This window comes from Macaca nemestrina, chromosome 17 (assembly GCF_043159975.1).
Source record: "Macaca nemestrina isolate mMacNem1 chromosome 17, mMacNem.hap1, whole genome shotgun sequence".
Lineage (NCBI taxonomy): Eukaryota > Metazoa > Chordata > Mammalia > Primates > Cercopithecidae > Macaca > Macaca nemestrina.
In genome coordinates this window covers 16,369,395-16,390,456 of record NC_092141.1, presented here as the reverse complement: position 1 = coordinate 16,390,456, position 21,062 = coordinate 16,369,395, and the positions used below count along the sequence as shown (strand labels likewise).

At 54.2% G+C, this 21,062-nt stretch overlaps 1 protein-coding gene and 1 long non-coding RNA gene across 2 annotated transcripts in view; one reads left to right on the top strand and one right to left on the bottom strand.

Moving 5' to 3' along the window:
• LOC105491098 (leucine rich repeat containing 75A) overlaps nt 1-21,062 on the bottom strand; it is a 48,518-nt gene that overhangs the window by 2,312 nt on the left and 25,144 nt on the right. The window contains exons 2-3 of the mRNA XM_011757262.3: nt 16,099-16,227; nt 3,573-3,688 (exon numbers count right to left, since the gene is read on the bottom strand). Of these exons, the coding sequence (XP_011755564.2) occupies nt 3,573-3,688; nt 16,099-16,227 (245 nt within the window). The remainder of the gene's footprint in view (nt 1-3,572; nt 3,689-16,098; nt 16,228-21,062) is intronic.
• On the top strand, nt 10,406-17,753 carry LOC105491097 (uncharacterized). Its single transcript, XR_011615418.1, has 3 exons — nt 10,406-14,185; nt 14,759-15,668; nt 16,675-17,753. It is a non-coding gene; the product is annotated as an uncharacterized lncRNA (long non-coding RNA).

Genomic DNA, 21,062 nt, shown 5'->3' with positions numbered 1-21,062 from the left:
TGCACATCTCAGCTGTCAGGGCCCAGCTGGCCATAGCCTGAGGTATATGGCTGCCCTCATTTACCAGAAAAATTGAGTTAAGAGTACCATTGGGCTGTTACATGAAATAAGTTCATAAGTGCAAAATAGTGCCTTGTATAGGTGAGTGATGAATAAACATTTGCTGCTGTATTCATCACTTCGACTCAGCTTCCCACTTCTACCACCCTTGGGTGGCAGCTCAGCTCCCATGAATGGCACAAAGGATATCTGAGTCCCCTCTTTCAAGACCATCTTCCCCACCGAGAAGGATTCCCTAGGGGGAGCCGGTAAGACAGCAGGCAGGGCAGGGCTCAGGGGCTCTGAGCCTGGTGGCAGTTGCTGACTCCTGGAGGCTGAGTGCCTTACTCCTTGCTTCTCCTGCTTGCTCTTGGGACAGACCCCAAGCAGTTCAAGCTGAAGGCAAGTGTGCCTTTCCCGGCACACCCCCACCCCCACCCCACCCCCACTGTCTGTCTGCTGGCTCTAGGCCCAGGTGCAGAGGTGAGATGTTCATTTTCCGCATTTCTTTTCTTTCTTTTGTTTTTGGAGACAGTCTCACTGTCGCCCAGGCTGGAATACAATGGCACGATCTTGGTTCACTGCACCCTCTGCCTCCCAGGCTCAAGCGATTCTCCTGCCTCAGCTTCCTGAATAGCTGGGATTACAGGCGTCTGCCAACATGCCTGGCTAATTTTTATATTTTTAGTAGAGACAGGGTTTCACCATGTTGGCCAGGCTGGTCTGGAACTCCTGACCTCAGGTAATCCACCCATCTTGGCCTCCCAAAGTGTTGGGATTACAGGCATGAGCCAACACGCCTGGCCATTTTCTGCATTTCTTTTTCTTTTTTCTTTTTTTTTTTTTGAGATGGAGTTTTATTCTGTCACCGAGGCTGGAGTGCAGTGCACCATTTTGGCTCATTGCAACCTCCGCCTCCCGGGTTCAAGCAATTCTCCTGCCTCAGCCTCCCGAGTAGCTGGGACTACAGGCCTGTGCCACCACGGCTGGCTACTTTTTTTGTATTTTTAGTAGAGATGGGGTTTCACTGTGTTAGCCAGGATGGTCTCGGTCTCCTGACCTCATGATCAGCCCACCTCGGCCTCCCAAAGTGCTGGGATTACAGGCGTGAGCCACGGTGCCCAGCCCCATTTTCTGCATTTCTAAGTGTGCTGGGAAGGAGAGGGAGGTGGAGGGGGCTCCCAGCCCGCTCCAAGAGCATATGCTACTGTCAGCAGCTCAAGGGTCATGGCCTGTACTTCCTGGCAACACAGGGCACATTCGTCCTTGAGATCTAAGCTGGGAGGCTGTCCACAGTTTGTTCATTTTGATTCTGACTGGGGTCCAGCCCCAGGGAGCTGGAAGGTAAAGCTCTCAAGGCGTGACATTTAAATGCTTGGAATGCTGTCAGCCATCTGTGCAGCTTGATTTAAGTGTTGGTGCTATTATCGATGCCATTCCACCAGGGAAGCAGTGTGGTAGTGAACAGCCTGAGTTGGGTTTGAATTCAGCCCCACCGCTTACCAGCTGGGTGATCCTAACCAGTCAATTGACAACAGTGATATCTCCTCCCCAATTTGTTGCTTTTTGTTTTTTGGAGACAGTCTCACTCTTGCCCAGAGGGGAGTGCAATGGCGCGATCTTGGCTCGCTGCAACCTCTGCCTCCCAGGTTCAAGTGTTTCTCCTGCCTCAGCCTCCTGAGTAGCTGGGATTACAGGTGTGCACTATCATGCCCAGCTAATTTTTTTATTTTTAGTAGAGACAGGGTCTCACTATGTTGGCCAGGCTGGTCTTGAACTTTCTACTTCAGGTGATCCGCCCATCTCGGCCTCCCAAAGTGCTGGGATTATAGGCGTGAGCCACCGTGCCCGGCCCATTTGTTCTTTTAACAAACATTTGTTAAACTCACCTGTGTGCCAGGCAGTATCCTAGACACTAGGGTCACAGTGGTGAACAGGATGGACAAAATCCCTGTTCTTCCTCTACCGGGGGAGACAGACCACACACAAAACCATGTGAGTGTGGGGCGACATAGTAGCGTGGGGCTGTGGCTACTCAGGAGAAGGTAATGTGTGAACTGACACATGAAAAAGCAAGCATGGGCCATCAGAAGAGTTTGCTGAAGGTTCCAGCAGAGGGCACAAAGGCCCCGAGGCTGGAAAGGGCCTGGTGTGTCTGTGAACCAGCAGGAAGGCCAGTGTGGCTGGGGTGGGAGAGCAGGAGGTGAGACCAGGGGGCGAGGAGGGCAAATCAGAGGCCCATGCTTGAATTTCATTCAGGTGCCATGAGATTCCACCCGAGGGGAATGAGACCTCATGACATGGCTTCCGAATGAAGATTAGACTGAGCATGCGTGTGTGTGGGGAACCAGGAGAGGCCCTTCCAGCAGAGCTCAAACTTCCAGCTTTCTAATGCTAAAGAACCAGCTCAGTCTCCTCATGGCTTTTCAGGTTCCAAGGGCCCCCTGTCTTGCTGTATCCCCATATATGTCCCCTCTACCCAGGTGGAGCCCCTCCCGTGGCCAACACCAGGACAGCCTTACACTCTTCATCCACCTGGGAATGGGCCTCTCCAGGATCCATCTCCTGGTTGTGGGCGGGGGTGGGGGGCGGGTCCAGAACAGAAGGAGGCACCAGAGTTCTTTCTTCTTCATGAGGGAAGGGGACAGCCCCTCCCTCCCCAGCCTGCAGAGACCTGCTGGGATGAGCTAGCAGCAGCACCAAGGCCTTGCCAGAGTCTTTGTGAAGGCACACCACTGGGCTACCATTTGCAAAAAGACAGGTGTGCTTCCTCCTTCAGGAAGCCTTCCTTCCAGGCTCCCCTCTACTTGCTTCCTACAGTGTTATCACAGCCCACAGGTTCTGTGTCCTATTTGCCCCTCAACCCCTACCAATTTTCAAGGGACTCTGAACCCCCTTCTTGCTGTATGGACCAGGGACATGGCTGGCTGGGGTCTGGGTCCCTCTGAGGACATCCGAGATAACTGAGGAGTTCAGTAGGGAGTGCTCTGTTGCCCAGGCTGGAGTGCAGTGGCGCCATCTCTGCTCACTGCAACCTCCGCCTCCTTGGTTCAAGTGATTCTCCTGCTTCAGCCTCCTAAGAAACTGGGATTACAGGTGTATGCCACCACGCCTGGCCAATTTTTGAATTTTTACAGGGTTTCGCCATGTTGGTCAGGCTGATCTCGAACTCCTGACCTCAAGTGATCCACCTGCGTCAGCCTCCCAAAGTGCTGGGGTTACAGGCATGAGCCAAACACTGTGCTTGGCAGGGAGTGCCCACTTTAGCACACCAGGAATTAGAAATTTCTCAAATCTTCCTCCTGCCCATCCCATCTCAGTGGGCCCATACTCCCCAGCTCCCACCCACCAGACCAGGGTCCCCCTCTAGCTGTTTCCCCATCCTGGAATCCTCCTTCCATCTTACCTCTTTCAGGCAGCTTCTATGACCGCCCCCCATGACTCCCGCCCTTCCCTTCCCTACATCCCTGAGAGGGGCGCCCTGTATCACACACTCAGCCTGGCATAGACCCACCCAGGGGACTGTAACTCACCAAGCCTGTGGCTTCCTTTTCACCAGTCCCCGGTGCCGCCTCCACTGGGAGTGGGGGCTGAGGTGGTATGTCAGCTGCCGGCACAGCTTCTCCATGGTGCCCAGCGCATCGCCTTCCTGCAGAGGCAACCAGGGGTGGTGGGGCCCTGAGTGGCTGGGTGCACCAGTCTCAGCCCCCAGGCTTCCTGTCTCCTGGGTACGAGCCCAGCTCCCCCAGGCTGAGCTGGGGGAGGCCTTGCTCTGCTGGCCTAGGGTGGGCACCCTAGGCAGATGGCAGTGGCTACAAACAGGTCTGCAGGATGGTTTTAGTTTTTGTGAATTAGTTGCTAGCATTGAAAAACAGATGTATATAAGTCTGGATTCCAGGAGATTGGACAACAGTTGGCTGGAGCCAAGTGCCTGCTGACCCCCTGGCTGGGACTCATCATGGTCCCCACCACTCCCCAATGTCCAGGGCTGCTCTGTGCATTCTCTTGCTCAGCAGATTTATTGAGCATTTACTGGGAGCCAGGCACTTGTTCTAGGAAGCTAGGATACGGCCAAGAACAAATGTTCATGTCCTTGTATTTCACACAGTAAAGAGGAAAATGAGATATTTTTACCAGTGTCTCCCTCAAAAGTGAGAACAAATGAATGAAGAGGCCAAGTCTTTCCCAGCCCAATTCATTCACAGGCATTCTTGTCTGGCCCATCGGCACTTGAGTTTGAAACCCTGGGTGTCATAGGCTGAACTGTATCCACTGAAAATCACATATTGATGTCCCTAACCCCTAGTACCTGGGAATGCAGCTGTATTTGGAGACAAGGTCTTTAAAGAGGTGACTAAGGTAAAATGAGGTCAGAGGAGTAGGCCCTAATCCTATATGACTGGTGTCCTAAGAAGAAGAAATGAGGACACAGACATGCAGAGGAATGACCACTGGAGGTCATAGGAGGAGGAGGGGCCGACAGACCTAGGAGAGAGCCTCAGTAGGAAACCCACCAGCCAGCCTTGGATTTCTGGCCTTTAGAGCTGTGAGAAACGAACTGTCTGCTGTTTAGACCACCAGTCTGTGATTTTTTGTTATGGCAGACACTGGGTTAAATGATGCAGCTGAAAGATGCTACAGACTCCGACTACATCCCTAGGAAAGTCCATCCAACAGTCCCCGGAGCCAAACTGGTGCTGGACAGGGTGAGGGCATGAGTCACTCCAGGCAGTGAGGGCCACAGTGTGCTCTTGCCAGTGAGCCAGTGCTGAGGCTTGGATGCAAGTGCTGGGCTCGGATGTGAACCCACACGCGGCCAACGACTCGGTGTGGGGAGGTCCGGCGCGTTAACCACACGCAGTGGTCAGCATGGCGCCTGGCACAGAATGGGTGCTCAGTAGGCCGCTTTGTCATTACAATTCCCACACGCCTCCGCTAGCGGACAAACAGCGTATTGAGTAGTGAAGAGCAAAGACCTGGGGCCAAACTGCGGGGATTTAAGTCCTGGCTTTGTCCCGTTCTGTGTGGCCTTGGACAACTGCTTGACTTCTCTGTGCCTCCAAGCCACATCTGTGAAGGGATTACAGTATAGACCTCACAAGAGTTTCTGTGAGGATTAAATGAGTCACTACTAGTATAGTGCTTTGAATAGAGGCCAACCCACAGCGACCTCTCCAGGCACGCTCTCTAAGTGAATACCGGCACCAGCATAGGGAACTCTGGCAGGGCAAGGAGGGAAGGTTACTCCTGCCCAGGCTTAGATTGGAGCTCAGCTTTGTTTTAATTTTATTTATTTTTTTGAGACGGAGTCTTGCTCTGTTGCCCAGGCTGGAGTGCAATGGGGCGATCTCGGCTCACTGCAACCTCCGCCTCCTGGGTTCCAGCGATTCTCCTACTTCAGCCTCTCGAGTAGCTAGGATTACACGCACCCGCCATCATGCCCAGCTGATTTTTGTAGTTTTAGTAGAGATGGGGTTTCACCATGTTGGTCAGGCTGGTCTTGAACTCCTGACCTCAAGTGACCCACCTATCTCGGCCTCCCAAAGTGCTAAGATTACAGGTGTCAGCCACCACGCCCAGGCTGAGCTCAGCTTTTGAGAGCGATGGGTTAGTGATTTCGGATGGAGAAAGAAAACGTGAGGCATCTCTGAGTGAGGAGGAAACAGTCTGCGGCAGGGCTTGGGGATGTGGCAGCCATGGGGTGTGTTACTGACATGAGGGCAGGTGAAGGCCTGGGGCCTGATCACATCTGGTCCCTCCATGGTTCAAGCCACTGTCAGCCCTGCACACCAGACATCATGCAAGAAGGTTATGGAATTCCCACAGCACCCCAGGGCAGGAGATACTTTCGTTATCCCCATTATGCAGTGGGGGAAATTGAGGCCCAGAGGGCTGGGGATGGGCCTGGGGCTGATGGGAAGGCAAGAGAAGGAGAATCTGAGGAAGGGGGACGAGAGAGAGGAGGTGGGAAGATGTGAGTTGAATTTCCAAAGGAGAGAGGCATCTGTGGAGGGACCCAGGAGGCAAAGGAGGGTCCGAGACTGAACTGAGTGGATTTGGAGGAGCCCCCTGGGCTCCAGTTCACAGCCCATCCCCACCCCTGCCCCCAGCTTCCTGGTGCCTGGCCGTCTGATGAATAAGCTTGTATCACCTGCCACTTGTGCCTGTATCACACCTGTGTGCTACACCTGTGTGTCACTCTTGTGTGTTGCAGATGTAGAGGCAGGTGAGCATCTGCCTTTACAGCTTCATTCCCCACCCCTGGAGTTGACACCTTTTGGTTCCTAGACTTGGCTTCTTGCTGAGCCTGGCCACACTACTGTGGGGGGTGGGGGAAGTAAGGTGGGTGAAGCAGGAGGAGCTGGTCATGAGGCCTGCAGGGGAGTCCCTGAAGGGGGCTGTTCCTTGGGCTGGGAGATGGAGAGAGGGGTGGACAGGAGATGGAGAGGGTGACTCAGGGCCAGGCTATTGGAAGAGGCTGAGGGGACAGAGGTCACGCAGCTGACTGATATGCTGGATGGAGAAGGTGTGGGCAGGGAGGGTGAGGAAGGTCTAGGCTTTGGGCTTGGGACCTGAGTAGAAGTCAAGGGGCTCAGGACAAGAAGAGGGTGAGAAGGCAGGAGGGTGAGCCACGTGGGGCCACGGTAAGTTTGAGGGGCTCACAAGACCTCCAGCTGCGGATGCCACTGGACTTACAGGGCTGGGGCTCAAGACAGGTCCAGGCTGGACACATTCATCAGTAAGATTAAACCCCTGGCCAGAGAATGAGCCGAGCAGAAGGGAGAGAGGACACTGGACACACGGCGGTCCGAGAAGACTCCGTCAGAGCAGCAGGAGGAGCAGAATCCAGACACCAAGGAGAAGAGTGGCTAATGCGGTTAGACCCCCACCCAGAGGCCACTGGGTCTCCAACAAGGAGGCCATGGCCAGCACAGGTTCAGGGAGAGGGGCCATGCTGGGAGCTGACCTTGGAGCTCAAGGGGAGAATAGGGGCTGGGTACGGTGGCTCATGCCTGTAATCCTAGCACGTTGGGAGGCCAAGGTGGGCAGATCACCTGAGGTCAGGAGTTCGAGACCAGCCTGGCCAACATGGCAAAACCCCGTCTCTACTAAAAATACAAAAATTAGCTGGGTGTGGTGGCGGGAGCCTGTGATCCCAGCTACTCCGCAAGCTGAGGCATGAGAATTGCTTGAACCCAGGAGGCAGAGGTTGCAGTGAGCCGCGATTGTGCCACTACACTCCAGCCTGGGTGACAGAGACTCTGTCTCAAAAAAAAAAAAAAAAAAAAAAAAAGGCATGAATAAAAACAAAGGGAGAATAGGATGTGACACTGGAGATGGCCCATCTAGAGCTGTGCTTCTTCACCTTGGAATCTTGCACACTGGAATCTCAGGGGAGCTTTAAAGTTCACTGATGGGCCAGGTGCTGTGGCTCACTCTTGTAATCCCAGCACTTTGGGAGGCTGAGGCAGGAGGATCACTTGAGCCCAGGAGTTCAAGACTACCCTGGGCAATATAGTGAGACCTGCTCTCTACAAACAAACAAACAAACAAACCAAAACAAAAAACGAAGCCCAGCATGGTGGCTTGTGCCTGCAGTCCCAGCTACCCGGGAGGCTGAGGTAGGAGGCTGTTGAGCCCCGAAAGTGAAGGCTGCAGTGAGCCGTGATCACACCTCTGCACTCCAGACAGAGTGAGACCTAGTCTCAAAAAACCAAACCAAACCAAACAACAACAAAATAACACTGATGCCTAAGCCACCCCAGTGATGGGTGGGTGGCTCAGGAACGGGGATTTTTTTTCTTTTTTTTTTTTGAGATGGAGTCTCACTCTGTTGCCCAGGCTGGAATGCAGTGGTGTGGTCTTGGCTCACTGCAACCTCCATCTCCCAGGTTCAAACAATTCTCCTGCTTCAGCCTCCCAAGTAGATGGGATTTACAGGCGCCTGCCACCACGCCCAGCTAATTTTTTGTATTTTAATAGAGACAGGGGTTCACCAAGTTGGCCAGGCTGGTCTCGAACTCCTGACTTCAGGTGATCTGCCCGCCTTGGCTTCCTAAAGTGCTGGGATTACAGGTGTGAGCCACCCCACCTGGCCACATGGGGAAGCCTCAGCTTGCGGAGTAGCTGGGATCACAGGCACCCGCCACCACGCCCAGCTAATTTTGTATTTTTAGTAGAGATGGGGTTTTGCCATGTTGGCCAGGCTGGTCTCGAACTCCTGACCTCAGGTTCCCCAAGTGATTCCCTAGTACAGCCGAGGTGGAGAAGCACCAGTTCAAAGACCATGGGTGGGATCAGGTGGTCTGCCCAGCATTGCTCCTGGAACCACCCCAGGACAGAATGTTGCCAGTCTCCAAAGCTTAGAACTGAGCTCCTCAGCTGCAGCTCCTCCTTCAATCACTTCCCAGGGTTTCCAAAATCTGGGGCCAAAATCCCTGTCCACCCTCTCAGCCTGGGCAGCTGAGCCTTAAAAGAAGAGAACAGAGGCCAGACGCGGGAGTTCACGCCTATAATCTCAGCACTTCGGGAGGCCAAGGCGGGCGGATCACAAGGTCAGGAGTTCAACACTAGCCTGGCCAATACGGTGAAACCCTGTCTCTACTAAAAATACAAAAATTAGCCAGACATGGTCGTGGGCGCCTGTAGTCCCTACTCGGGAGGCTGGGGCAGGAGAATCACTTGAACCCGGGAGGTGGAGGTTGCAGTGAGCCGAGATCATGCCACTGCGCTCTGGCCTGGGCGACAGAGCAAGAGTCCGTCACACACACACACACACACACACACACACACACACACACACAGAGCAGAGGACAAGGGGGCATCACTGCACTGCCACTGCCACAAGGGGGCAGCCACGCACAGGGCCAGGCTCCGGATGGACGTGCATCTGCCACTATCAGGGAGAACTGAGGAGCCTTGGTCTCCTCACTGGCTAGACAGGAACAATAGATATGGACACCTCATAGAGTTGCCTTGAGACCACAAGTGAGCTGATGTTCTCTCTGGAGTGAGAGTTCCCTTCTGCTTGTCTGAACATGTACTGAGCAGCTGCGATGCATTGGGCATCTCCTCTGAGCAGTGTTTGCATGAACTTTTTGGAGCTCAGAACACAATTCCAAAGCATGGTGCCGGGGCCAGCAGAGAGCTTTGAACTAAAGGAAATTGGAAAGCCTCAGAAGCAAAGTTTTTCTGCCCTTCTGCTGCCCTCCTGTCTCTAGCCCTTCTCCCCCAGAGTGAGTCAGAGAAACCAGAATTCTTCTTCCCCAAGGCAGGTCATAGAAACTAGAACCCCTCTCCCTCAAAGCAAGCCTTAAAACTAGGTAGGTCACTCTCTCCCTTCTGTCTTGAAGAACATTCCAGAGGGGTAGGAAGGAACACTGCACAGAGAGGCCAAGAAGAATCTGCGCAGACAGCCTTCCTGGGTCCCCTCAGCCTATCACCATTGAATCACACCCTTTGTCCAATCGCATTGCTACAAGCTGTGTACTCTTTACCAAACCTGAGTATAAAAACAGACAGCTGGCTGGGCACGGTGGCTCACGCCTGTAATCCCAGCACTTTGGGAGGCCAAGGTGGGTAGATCACCTAAGGTCAGGAGTTTGAGACCAGCCTGGCCACCATGGCGAAACCCCGTCTCTACTAAAAATACAAAAAATTAGCTAGGCGTGGTGGCGGGCACCTGTAGTCCCAGCTACTTGGGAGGCTGAGGCAGGAGAATTGCTTGAACTCAGGAGGTGAAGGTTCCAATGAGCTGAGATCACGCCATTGCACTCCGGCCTGGGCGACAGAGTGAGACTCTGTCAAAAACAAACAAACAAACAAAGAACCAGGCTGGGCGTGGTAGCTCACGCCTGTAATCCCAGCACTTTGGGAGGCAGAGCAGGCCCGAGACTAGCCTGACCAACATGGAGAAACCCCATCTCTACTGAAAATACAGAATTAGCCGGGCATGGTGGTGCATGCCTATAATCCCAGCTGCTCAGGAGGCTGAGGCAAGAGAATTGCGTGAACCCAGGAGGTGGAGGTTGAGGTAAGCCAAGATCGCGCCATTGCACTCCAGCCTGGGCAACAAGAGTGAAATTCCGTCCAAAAATTAATTAATTAATTAATTAATTAAAATAAAAAATTCAAACAAACAAAAAACCAAAAAAAGAAAAAGACATCTTTCCCTGGGTTTTGGGGTCATTTCTTTCTCTCTTTTTTTAAAGAGATGGGAGTCTCACTATATTGCCCTTGCTGGTATTGAATTCCTGGCCTCATATAATCCTCCTGCATCAGCCTCCCAAGTAGCTGGGACTAAGGGTCTTCATTTCTTTTCTTTCTTTCTTTTTTTTTTTTTCAGTGACGGAGTCTTGCTCTGTCGCCCAGGCTGGAGTGCAGTGGCACCATCTAAGCTCACTGCAACCTCCGCCTCCCTGGCTCAAGTGATTCTCCTGGCTTAGCATCCTGAGTAGCTGGGATTACAGGCGCATGCCACCATGCCCAACTGATTTTTGTATTTTTAGTAGAGATAGGGTTTCACCATGTTGGCCAGGTTGGTCTTGAACTCCTGGCCTCAAGTGATCTGCCTTACCTACAGTTTTAGCACCTTGATCTAACTTGGCTGTCTGTGGGCACCACAAGACACCTCGGTATCACGTTTTCTTCCTTGCTGGAGCCAGCCTGCCTGGGCTTCTGTTATGTACAGCAGAATCCTAACCCACCCAGGAGGCGCAATGACTGTGTGCAGAGTCAACTCTCTGCAACCCTCCCCCGATCCCTGAAGAAGGCAGGAGTGGAATGTGGCACAGTCAAGGTGACTGTGAGTGCAGGTCAGGGCAGCAGCCTCTCCAGACCTTCCCAGTAAGGCTGCCCAGGTCCTGGGGCAGAGCGTGTTTGAGGGGCTTCGTATTCATCTGTCAGGAAAGATGGCATGCCGACCTGCAGGCTGACCTGGAAGGGGTCCCAGCACCCGACACTGCTCTGGCTGTCAGCCATCAGGCAGTGATACCATCTGCCATCTTCACTCCCCAGGCACCTCTGTAACTGCTCCAGGACCCCGACAAGCACAGCCCTCCACTGCCCTCCATTCTAAGGGTATCCCTCCCTCATTCATAAATTCATTCATACATTCATCAGATGTTGACTGTCCCGCTCATTATGCCGGACACCATTCCAGATGCAGAGACTGTGTGCCGGCTTTTCTGTTTCTTCTCGCCCCACAGTCCACTCTGCCCTTCTCTGCTCAGAAGGCTGGGCTCTAGAGACCGCATCACTGGGCTCTCTTCCCCCTGGCTTCCTCTTGGGTTTAGCTAATGGGAGCAGTGGCAGCAAGACCAGAGGGCAGGAGGAGAGACAGATGGGGGGCTTTATTCTGATTCCCACACTTCGGCATGTGCAGCAGCCAGCCTCCAAGACAGCCTTGCTGCTCTTGGCTCCTGGCATCTGTGCCCCTGTGTAGTGTCCTTCCACATTGTAGCAGGGCTGGTCTGGGTGAGCAACAGAATCATCAGAATCAATAGAATGGCAGCAATGCTGGTTTGTGACTTCTGAGACTGGGTCTTAAAAAGTATTGTGGGAGTTGGGCTCACACCTGCAATCCTAGTGCTTTGGGAGGCCAAGGCAGGGGGATTGCCTGAGGCCAGGAGTTTGAGACCAGCCTTGGCAACATAGTGAGGCCCCCATGTCTATAAGAAAAAAACCCAAAAAATTAGCTAGGCATGGTGGTGCCTGCCTCCAATCTCAGCTACTCAGGAGGGTGAGGTGGGAGGATCACTTGAGCCTGGTAGTTCCAGGCTGCAGTAAGTTATGATCACACCACTGCACTCCAGCCTGGGCATCAGAGTGAGACCCTTTCTCAAAACAAACAAACAAACAAAACAAAACAAAAAAACAAGGCCAGGCATAGTGGCTCACGCCTGTAATCCCAGCACTTCGGAAGGCCGAGGTGGATCACCTGAGGTCAGGAGTTTGAGACCAGGCTGGCCAACATGGCGAAACCCCGTCTCTACTAAAAATACAAAAAATTAGCTGAGTGTGGTGGCAGGTGCCTGTAATCCCAAGCTACTTGAGAGGCTGAGGCAGGAGAACTGCTTAAATCCGGGAGGCAGAGGTTGCAGTGAGTCGAGATCGCGCCACTGCACTCCAGCCTAGGTGATAGAGTGAGACTCTGTCTCAAAAAAAAAAAAAAAAAAGGCATTATGGCTTCTATATTATCACCTGTTGTGGGATAAGCCAGCTGCCATCATGTGAGGACACTCAAGCAGTCCTATGGAGAGGCTACAGGGCGAGTGTGCCGCCCTGGAAGTGGACCTGCCAACTTCTTCTTTTGTTTTTGAGATGGAGTTTTGCTCTTGTTGCCCAGGCTGGAGAGCAATGGTGCGATCTCGGCTCACGGCAACCTCCGCCTGCCGGGTTCCAGTGATTCTCCTGTCTCAGCCTCCCAAGTAGCTGGGATTACAGGCATGTGCCACCACTCCCGGCTAATTTTGTATTTTTAGTAGACATGGGGTTTCTCCATGTTGGTCAGGGTGGTCTCCAACTCCCAATCTCAGGTGATCTGCCCCCCTCGGTCTCCCAAAGTGCTGGGATTACAGGCGTAAGCCACGGAGTCTGGCAGAGCTGCCAACTTCTGCAAAGTCTTCTGACACCTGCAGCCCTGACCAATGTCTTGAGAGACCCAAAGCTAAACTACCTAGTAGCTGAGACTAGAGGCAGGCACCACCATGCCTCTGCAATCCTGACCTGCAGAGACTATAACAATAAGTGTCTGTTGTTTTGGGGTAGTTTGCTATAAGGCAACGGATAATGCAGCATGGCTCCGGACCAGGTGTTCTCACCCTGCCTCTGGCAATACAGCTTGTCCTCCTGTGAAACAACTTCCTACCGCTGCTGTCTCTGGATGTCTCAACATCCCCTGTTGACTTCCTTTATCCTGTCCTCAACCCTTTACTAAACTCCCTTCAAACTTCACAATGGAATATGTTACCTCCTTCCCGCCTGGTGCAGGATGGAATTGTGAACAAGACAGACACCCTTCCCTTCAGAGTTTATATTCTAGTGGGGAAAACAGACCATAAATTAGCCAACAAGTAAATAAGCAAGGTAATTTCAGAGACCAGTAAGTAAAATGGAGAAATGAATGGAAAAATAAATGGGGCTCGAGACAGGCTGATCAGGAGCCTCCATGAGGCAGGTTTGTCAACGAAGGCCTCTCAGAGGCCGGAGGCTCAGTCTGAACTCAGGAGAAGGAAGCTCGGACAGAGGAGGCTGGAGCAGTCAGAGGGAGCAGCGATGTCCCTAAGGTAGGAGAGGGTGTGGAGGTGTCAGGGGCAGAGGAGGAAGGCCCACATGCTAGAGCAGAGTTCGCAGGGTGGCAAGTAGGAGAGGGGAGCTCAGAGACTCAGGCAAAGCCAGGTGAGGAGTTTGGGTTTTATTTAAACTACAGCACGGCCCCTCACTGAAGGATTTTCAGTGAGGGTCCGTGTAGTATCCAATTTACCTTTGGAACGAGCTCTCCGGTCTTGACACCTCTGTCCACAATGTCTAAACCCATAACGTGGGCTGACATGAACTCAGATGCAAATTGCTCTGACCAGGACATCCTGGTCAGCCCTCTGGGGTGGATGGAGGGGCTGCTCCTACCACCAGCCTGGGGACCTCCCACCCCTGCCTCATCCAGAGAGCCTCGCTTGCCACATGGGCACGAAAGGGGCCCCCCAGGTCTCTGGGCTTCAGCAGGGCTCACCCACTCCGGCAGGGTCTGACTTGTTTTGAGGAAAACAAAGTCCAGGTAATGAAGTGGTTTGAGGAAGGTTACACCATGCAATGGACTGAATGTTGGTATGTCCTCAAAATTCACATGTTGAAACCTAATTCCCAGGGTGATGGTATTCAGAGGTGGGGCCTTTGGGAGGTGATTAGGCCACGGGGATGGAGCTCTCACAAAGGGATTCGTGCTCCTTTGCCCATTTCCTGCCATGTGACGACACAAGAAGGTGACTGTCTGTAACCCAGAAAAAGGTCCTTGTCAGTCACCAACCAGGCTGGCACCCAGATCTCAGACTTCCAGCCTTCAGAAGTGTGAGAGATAAATTTCTACTTTTGTAAGCCCCCGGTCTACAATAATTTGTTATAGCTACCTGAATGGACCACAACAACCCAGGTAGGCACCCCCCGGCCCCGCCCTACCCAGACGGAAAGGGAAGATCAGAAGGCAGGAGTTCCTGCCCCTCCTCCTGGCCTCGCCTGGCCCTGTCTCACAGGGTCTCCCGATGGCCCTTACCCACTCCCTGGCCTGCCTCTCTCTCTGAGAGGGTGGGTCCTTCTCCCCACACAGGCCGTCCGTGAGGCAACCTGTGAGGGGCAGGTTGGGGAGGGAGGGGAGCTTGGCTGCTTCCACCAGGCCCCTCCTCCTGCCCCTTGAGCACTGACCGCCCAGGGACCCCCGGCCTGTGTCCCGCCCAGCTCTGAGTCACTGCATAGGCCCAAATCACACCCATGGTTCTCCTCGGAGGTGTAACCTTGCTCAGATCATTTGACTGAAGTTTGTTTTCCTCAACTCAAAGATGGGCGTACACATAGCTCTCCTGTTTCCTTTTTGCTTTTTTGAGAGTCCCATTGCCTTTCGCTGTCTCATCTCTGAGCAACTCCATTCCTGCTCTAGGAAAGGCAGGGTCTGGCACCCGGCAAGGCCTCCTCACAGGCCTGACTCCCGTCCCTTCCCCCCCGCCCCAAGGCAGAACCAGGTGGAACTGCATGAGAAGCGACAGAGGCGCCAGCCCCAGCCAGCACCCCGTGGCTCCTGGCACCAATCAGGCCTCAAGGCTTCCTCAACACCAGCTTTCCTTCCCCTCCCATTGGGCCCTGCATCCCGACCTTCTGCAACATTGTGCTCCTGACCCTGGCCATCTCCCAGCCCTCCACAGCTGGGCCCCCACCTCAGAGCCTTCGTATCAGGTAGCCCCAGAGTCAGAGAGAAGGCCCCCGACAAAGCCGCAGATGGAGCTCAGCCCCAGGAAACGCCTTTCCAGAGCAAGGCTCCAGCTCACTGTAGGATCACGGTCAAGTCTGTGTCCAGGCGGAGCGAGGGGTGGGCTTGGGAACCATCTCACTCCTGGCCTAGATCCTACACCAAAAGGAAAAACTTCCCTCCCGCACCCCTTCATCCTGCTCTGGTTTCCTGACTGCCAGCGGGGAAGCACTTCTTTTGGAAGCCACTGGAAATTGAGGGATGAGACAGAAAAAACCAAAGCAACAGAGAAGCGCTCAAGTGTGGGAATGTCCCCGCCCAGCCCTCCCCTTCCCACCGGGTCCAGCTGCATAGCCCCAGGGAAGCCTAGACCTGGAACTGCAGGAACAGGGCAGAACCTCCCATCCAGGAGGGGCTGAGCGGCAGATGTGGAGCCTGGAGAGCCATGGAGCTTTCCCTTCCGAGCTCCCAGGGCCAGCAGGAAGAGGACATGAGTGAAGGGATGGGTGTCAAAGGACACTCAGCCTCAGAGGTGAAGACATCTGGGAGTGGTGGGACTGAGGCAAAGTGGACAGCCCCATGCAGGGCCCTGGCCAGCTTTCTATGACACCTTTGTGCAAATAAGAAAAAGTTCACCTCCAGGGGGACACAGGCTTGCACCAGGGCTCACGGCTTGGTGGGTAGAGAGAGGGCTGGATTTGAACTTTCCCCTTCCGCCCCTACCCCGCCACCCCTCTGTACGCATGCTTTTGTGCAAGGCACAACCTGTACAACTGTATGTGGTGGCCTTGGCCCCGTATAACAGGGATGGCTACTTAGCTCCAGCCCTGCAGAAATGAGGGCTTCATGTTGCTGGAGCTTCCAGTTTTTCAAGGGCAGCCGAATATAGGGATCATGTGAAAAATTCTGGTTTTTAAATGTTGGCAGTGAATTCACCCCCTGGGCCAAACAAAACCAATCTGTGCTGGTGGCACCAAGGGAGAGCACCTCAGGCTCTTGGCACCTGCAGGATGGGCTTGTCCTCCTTGGGCATAAAGCTGCTCTGCCCTGAAAGGCACCCACCGCACACCCCGGGACCTGGCTGGCTCGGACCACAGCCTCCCTACCGGCTTGGGACAGTGGATGTAGCGTGCCAGGCTGATGATGAGGTCGTGTGTGATGGGGTCCACCAGGTTCCGGAAGCTGGCGTAGCGATACAGAACATCATCTAGTGAGGTCGACTCCATGCCCAGGTCCTGCAAGAGCAAAGGATGCCCAGAGGTCAGGGCTGGCTGCCCCACCCAGCTCACCCACCATCCCCAGGAGAAGTAGGCACAGGCCCCTGGAGGCAACGCTGCTTCCCAGAGCCCCAGTGGGGAGCGTCTGCAGAACTTCCCTCAGGGGCCGGGCAGGCCCCTCCTGTTTGTCTTTACCTCCAAGTTGAGAAGAGTGGGGACTGGCCTCTGCAGGCTCCGCAGTTTGTGTGGGTCCTGGCTTGTGGCCCTCTCCTGGGACAGCCTCTGACCTTTGTCTCTCTGGTTTTCCAGAGGAGGAAGCCAAGGGTGGCCCGCCTTGGTGCAAGCAGCTGCTTCTCCATCGTGGCAAAATTTGGAATTGACAAAACTGCCTTGTGACAGGATGGTTTATTGATATTTATTTGTGTTTTCTTCCTGCTTCCGACGTTTTTACTGCTCCTTCTGTAGCTGATGCAGCCTGAGTGTTCCTTTGCCTTGGGGGTTTCGGGGTTGTAAGGACAGCCTGCCAGGCACCCAGAAGGAAACCTCACCAGGACTCCCTCAGAAAGGTACTGAGTGGAATCTTCCCGATGGGAGGGGAGTAGCTTGGAGGCGAGTGACACTAAGTGTGGTGGGGCCGCAGCAGAAGCCGCTGGAGCAGAGCTTCCCTGGGTCTGAGGGAGGAATTGGGTTTGGGGGCTCAGGACACACCACCCCAGAATATGGCACCCTGGCATCTGAGGTGGCAGCCGACGCAGGAAGGTCTCTCTGACTGCTGTCCTCCCCTGAAGCAGGCCCTGAAGAATCCTGTGACCTTCCTCTAAAGTAGGTCATGAGACCCTGAGCTTAAAACGGAGTGATGGGCTTTGGAGAAGTAAGGAAACATGACATGCCTGCCCTGGGGTGGGGACTAAACTTGGTGCCACTCCATGTGAAAGGGGTAGTTACGCCTGCTCCCTGTCCTCAAGCTCCCCCGCCCCCACCCCCGCCCAATTTCTGCCATCCTTGGGTATGAGCTACACTGCAGTCCCTGACCCTAGTTTGGTGCCTTACACAGAACAGGAAATGCTGACATTCCCATCCGGAGACTGTCCTCACGCCATCCTGGGGAGCAAGAGGCATCCCTGGGTGGGGGGCAAAGCAGGCCCACCCACTGCGGGCCGTCCTCGTTCTCGGGGCTCCCACAGCTTCCCCAGCACAGCCCAGAGAAGAAAGGCTCCCAGTCCAGGTGGCTGGGGTCCAGTACCCTGGGGACGGGAAGTCTGGGCAGGGAATGTGTGGGTGACCAGCTGAGTTTGCTCTTTGTCATTTTGTTTGTATTCTGAACTTTTAAAATACCTTCCCCACATGATTCTTAGAAATCCCTGGAAGGCAAACAGGCTGGACATCATTATACACTGTCTACAGATGGAGACACCAAGGCCCACGCCTTCTGTGCTGTTGGAATTTCAGGAAGGATGGGGGTGGGGCGGCGCGGCCTCAGCCCTGGGCCTGTTCTGCATATCTCATTGCTCTTATCTGCCAGGGGGTGGTGAGAGGGTGGCTGAGCTGGACAGATGGAGGGCAGGGATGGGCTCTGTGGTCTGGCAGCTGACATTGCTACAAGCAAATAAAAAGTCTTTGCTGGGGGCTCTGGAGGTCCTGGGTGTCATGCCTGGGGGTGGGAGGAGCCTCCTGGGGGGAGCCCCTTGGAGCCCACCTGCCAGCCAGGTCCTACCTGCCATGGTTAGGGGGCACTCTGCCCCCACCCTCATTAAGGCTTCATTCATGCCTCAATGAGGACACAAGAGGCCAATTGTGAGGACTCTGTTTTCCACGTGGCAGGAATGAACCTTGGAGGCGAACTGCCAGGCCCTGTGCCAGGCTCTCTGGCTGCTGAAAAAATTTGCTGGGAACCAGGACCTGGGGGCTCAAGGTCTGGTGTGGATGCAGTCGGGGGAGGTTTCTGAAGCACTGGCTGGTACAGGTTCCAGAGCTGCACTCCCTTGTAGAAGCAGGTGCAATACCCGCCGTCAACCTCTGGCCCTACCCCGGCTTTTTCAATCCCTCAGCCAGGGCTGCGTCCTGAAGCAAGCAACCTGCCACTGCTGAGCCTGTTTCCTCATCTGTAAAATGGGGACAGTGACCCCAGCATCACAAGGAGGTAAGGGGAACAAGACCAAGTGCTACATGTAAAGCCTCTGGCAGGGAACAGAGAAAGCAGCAGTGCCCTTTCTACTTCATTTCTGCCCCCTCCTCCCTGGAAGGCCCGTCCTCCCCTTCTGCAGGGGTTCTCCATCTCCGGGACCACAGACCCATTTGAGAATCTGTCAAAAGCCATGAGCTCTCTCCCTAGAAAAATGCAGGAGTCAGGGCCGGGCGGGGACCTGGGCACACAGAGTCCACGCTGGCCTCATGATCAGGAGGGTGTGTCGGAGCCGTATGGACATGAGGGACACCAGGATACAAATTGTCACCCACTAATGTGCAAAATCACAGCCCTGCCCTCCCTGGGGCAGGAGGAGGCTGGGGACACAGGAAGGCCGAAAGTCAAAATGCTTGTGTTCTACCATCTCAGAGGGCCTGTGTGGTCAAATGGGCTGTGGCCCAGTGCCCGGCTTGCCAGCCAGACCCTGCCTACAGCTTGAGGCTCCCCTTCCTGGGGACAGGGAGCTGGGGAAGGAGGGTAGATGAAGTGGAAACAGAAGGGTGGTTATTCCCATGGTCAGATGCTGCCCTGGTGGCCACGGGGAGGAGGCCAGAGGCATGCAGTTATTTTTCTTTTACAGTCTGTCAAGCAGGCTGGGCTGCTCCTCTGTGGTTGGTGACTTAGTACCAGCCTCTATCCCTCCTCTGCTTCACCCCTGGGCACCCCTCTCCTCTGTGGGCACTCCTGGCACCTAGTGGTATCCTCCTTCCAACTGTCCCTGAATGACCCTGGGAAATAGCACTGGGTTTTAGGTCCTGGCCAGCCCCAACTCGCTGTAAGTCTGTGGTAAGGGACTTCCCTCTTGGGATCCATTTTCCCATCTGTGAAATGGGCAGATGAACCGCACTAATGGTTATTAAACTGTGTTCCAACATCTTGGGGCTGACGGTCGGGGGCTGCGGTAGACAAGAGGGAGGTGAGAGGAACCAGCAGGGCTGTAGGCTGCGGCTCTTACAAAGCAGCTCCTGGTTACAAACAAACGCAGTTCTGTTCCAAAGAAAAGCATGAAAGCCCTGGACCAGATGACTGCCTGGGTTTCTTGTGTTCCTACCAGCCTTGCCTCATCTTCCTGGACCCCCTACATCTCCAAGCCAGTCTAGGCCACCCCTGGAAGGACCAAGAAAATCCTAGTTGCTAACCCAGGAGGCTGGGCAGGTCTGTGAAGATGCCAAACGTCCTTTCCGGAGCCCACTCCCCTGCCATCTCCCCGCGCCGTCCCCCTGGTTGCCCAGCTGCTGACTGTGGCTCCACCTCTCTGGAGCACTGTCTGGGTTCATGTGGTTGCTGCTTGGGAGGGGAAAAGGAGTGTAGAGGCAGGATGGGAGGGAAGGAGGAGGGTCTTCTAGAAAGGCAGCTCAGGGTCACTGTGAGTCACGGCCAACCAACGCCGGCCCACCCTGCGAATTCCAGCTGGGGTGGGGCTCCCCGAGGTCCCAGGGCTAAAACAGGGAAAGCCAGATAGAGGCTGGCCAAAGGCCATGGCACACATTATTGCTTTATTGCTTTATTTCGACCCCACCTAGGTCCACAGGATGCTTGTGCTAATTGAGGGCACTTCATAGTCCTGAGGACCTTGGGCTACTTCCTGCCTCCGTGATGTCCTCTCCATCCCCCCACTAAGCCAGGCTATTGGAGATGATGGTGTCACCAGCTGCTGGGACTACCCATGGGGCTGGGTGTGAAGGAGAAGAGGTTACCAGATCCTCAGGTGTCTCAGGCGGCTGCAGCCTGGGCCACAGCCCTGGGAACAGGCTCCTTTCTGACTCTGCACCCATGGCCTGCCCTCGTTCTCAGGAAGACACAGAATGGGGGTAGGCACACGAGGCCTGCTGCATGTGCAAAGGAAGTGGAAGCATCAGATCCAGGTGTGGTCCCTGCAGCCCCTCCTGTGCACTGTACTAGTCTTGGAGGGGCTGGTTTGTCTTAAAAAGCACAAGGCATTGAGGACAATCCCATTTTCCTCATGATAGGTCTAAACGGTACCACCTCTAGTACTGTTTGTGGACGGTTCCTCATCAGGATGTCTGGGAACACCAGGAGGTACACCTGAGTCACTGCTGGTGGGGAGTGACACTCGGAGAGTGTGGCTGGCCTGACACCAAGTCACCCTTGGCTCCCTTACCGCGCTGCCGACCCAACACACAGCAGTACATGGTATCTCAAAGAAGGGGGCCCTACATGACTGGAGCATGAATAAACAGGTCTGGGGACTCACTGCAATGGGGAGAGATGATGGGCTTGGGAATAGGGGTGCATGTTTCCAACAAGTGAGTAGAGATTCATACAAGGCAGTCAGAATGGCATTTCTCAAAGTGTGGTCTGTAGACTTTGCAGAAGCACCCTTAAGACCATTTTAGGGGTGCTGTGGGGACCTCTTTTCCAATGACATATCTATGTGATGCCAGATTTTCTTCATAGACGTCAATTAAAACAACCTGTTGCAAGATCCAATGCAAAAGCGCGAGTCTGATAGCTGTCTTCTAGAAAGTGAGACATGCAAGAGAGTCACAAAAATGGGGAGCAACACCACTCTCCTCACATGGTTTTTCTTTTCCTTTGGAAAATATAGTTATTTTCATAAAAATGTATTTCTTCACTTGTGAACTTATTCTTTTTTATTCTGAGACAGGGTCTTGCTCTGTCATCCGGGCTGGATTGCAGCGGTGCA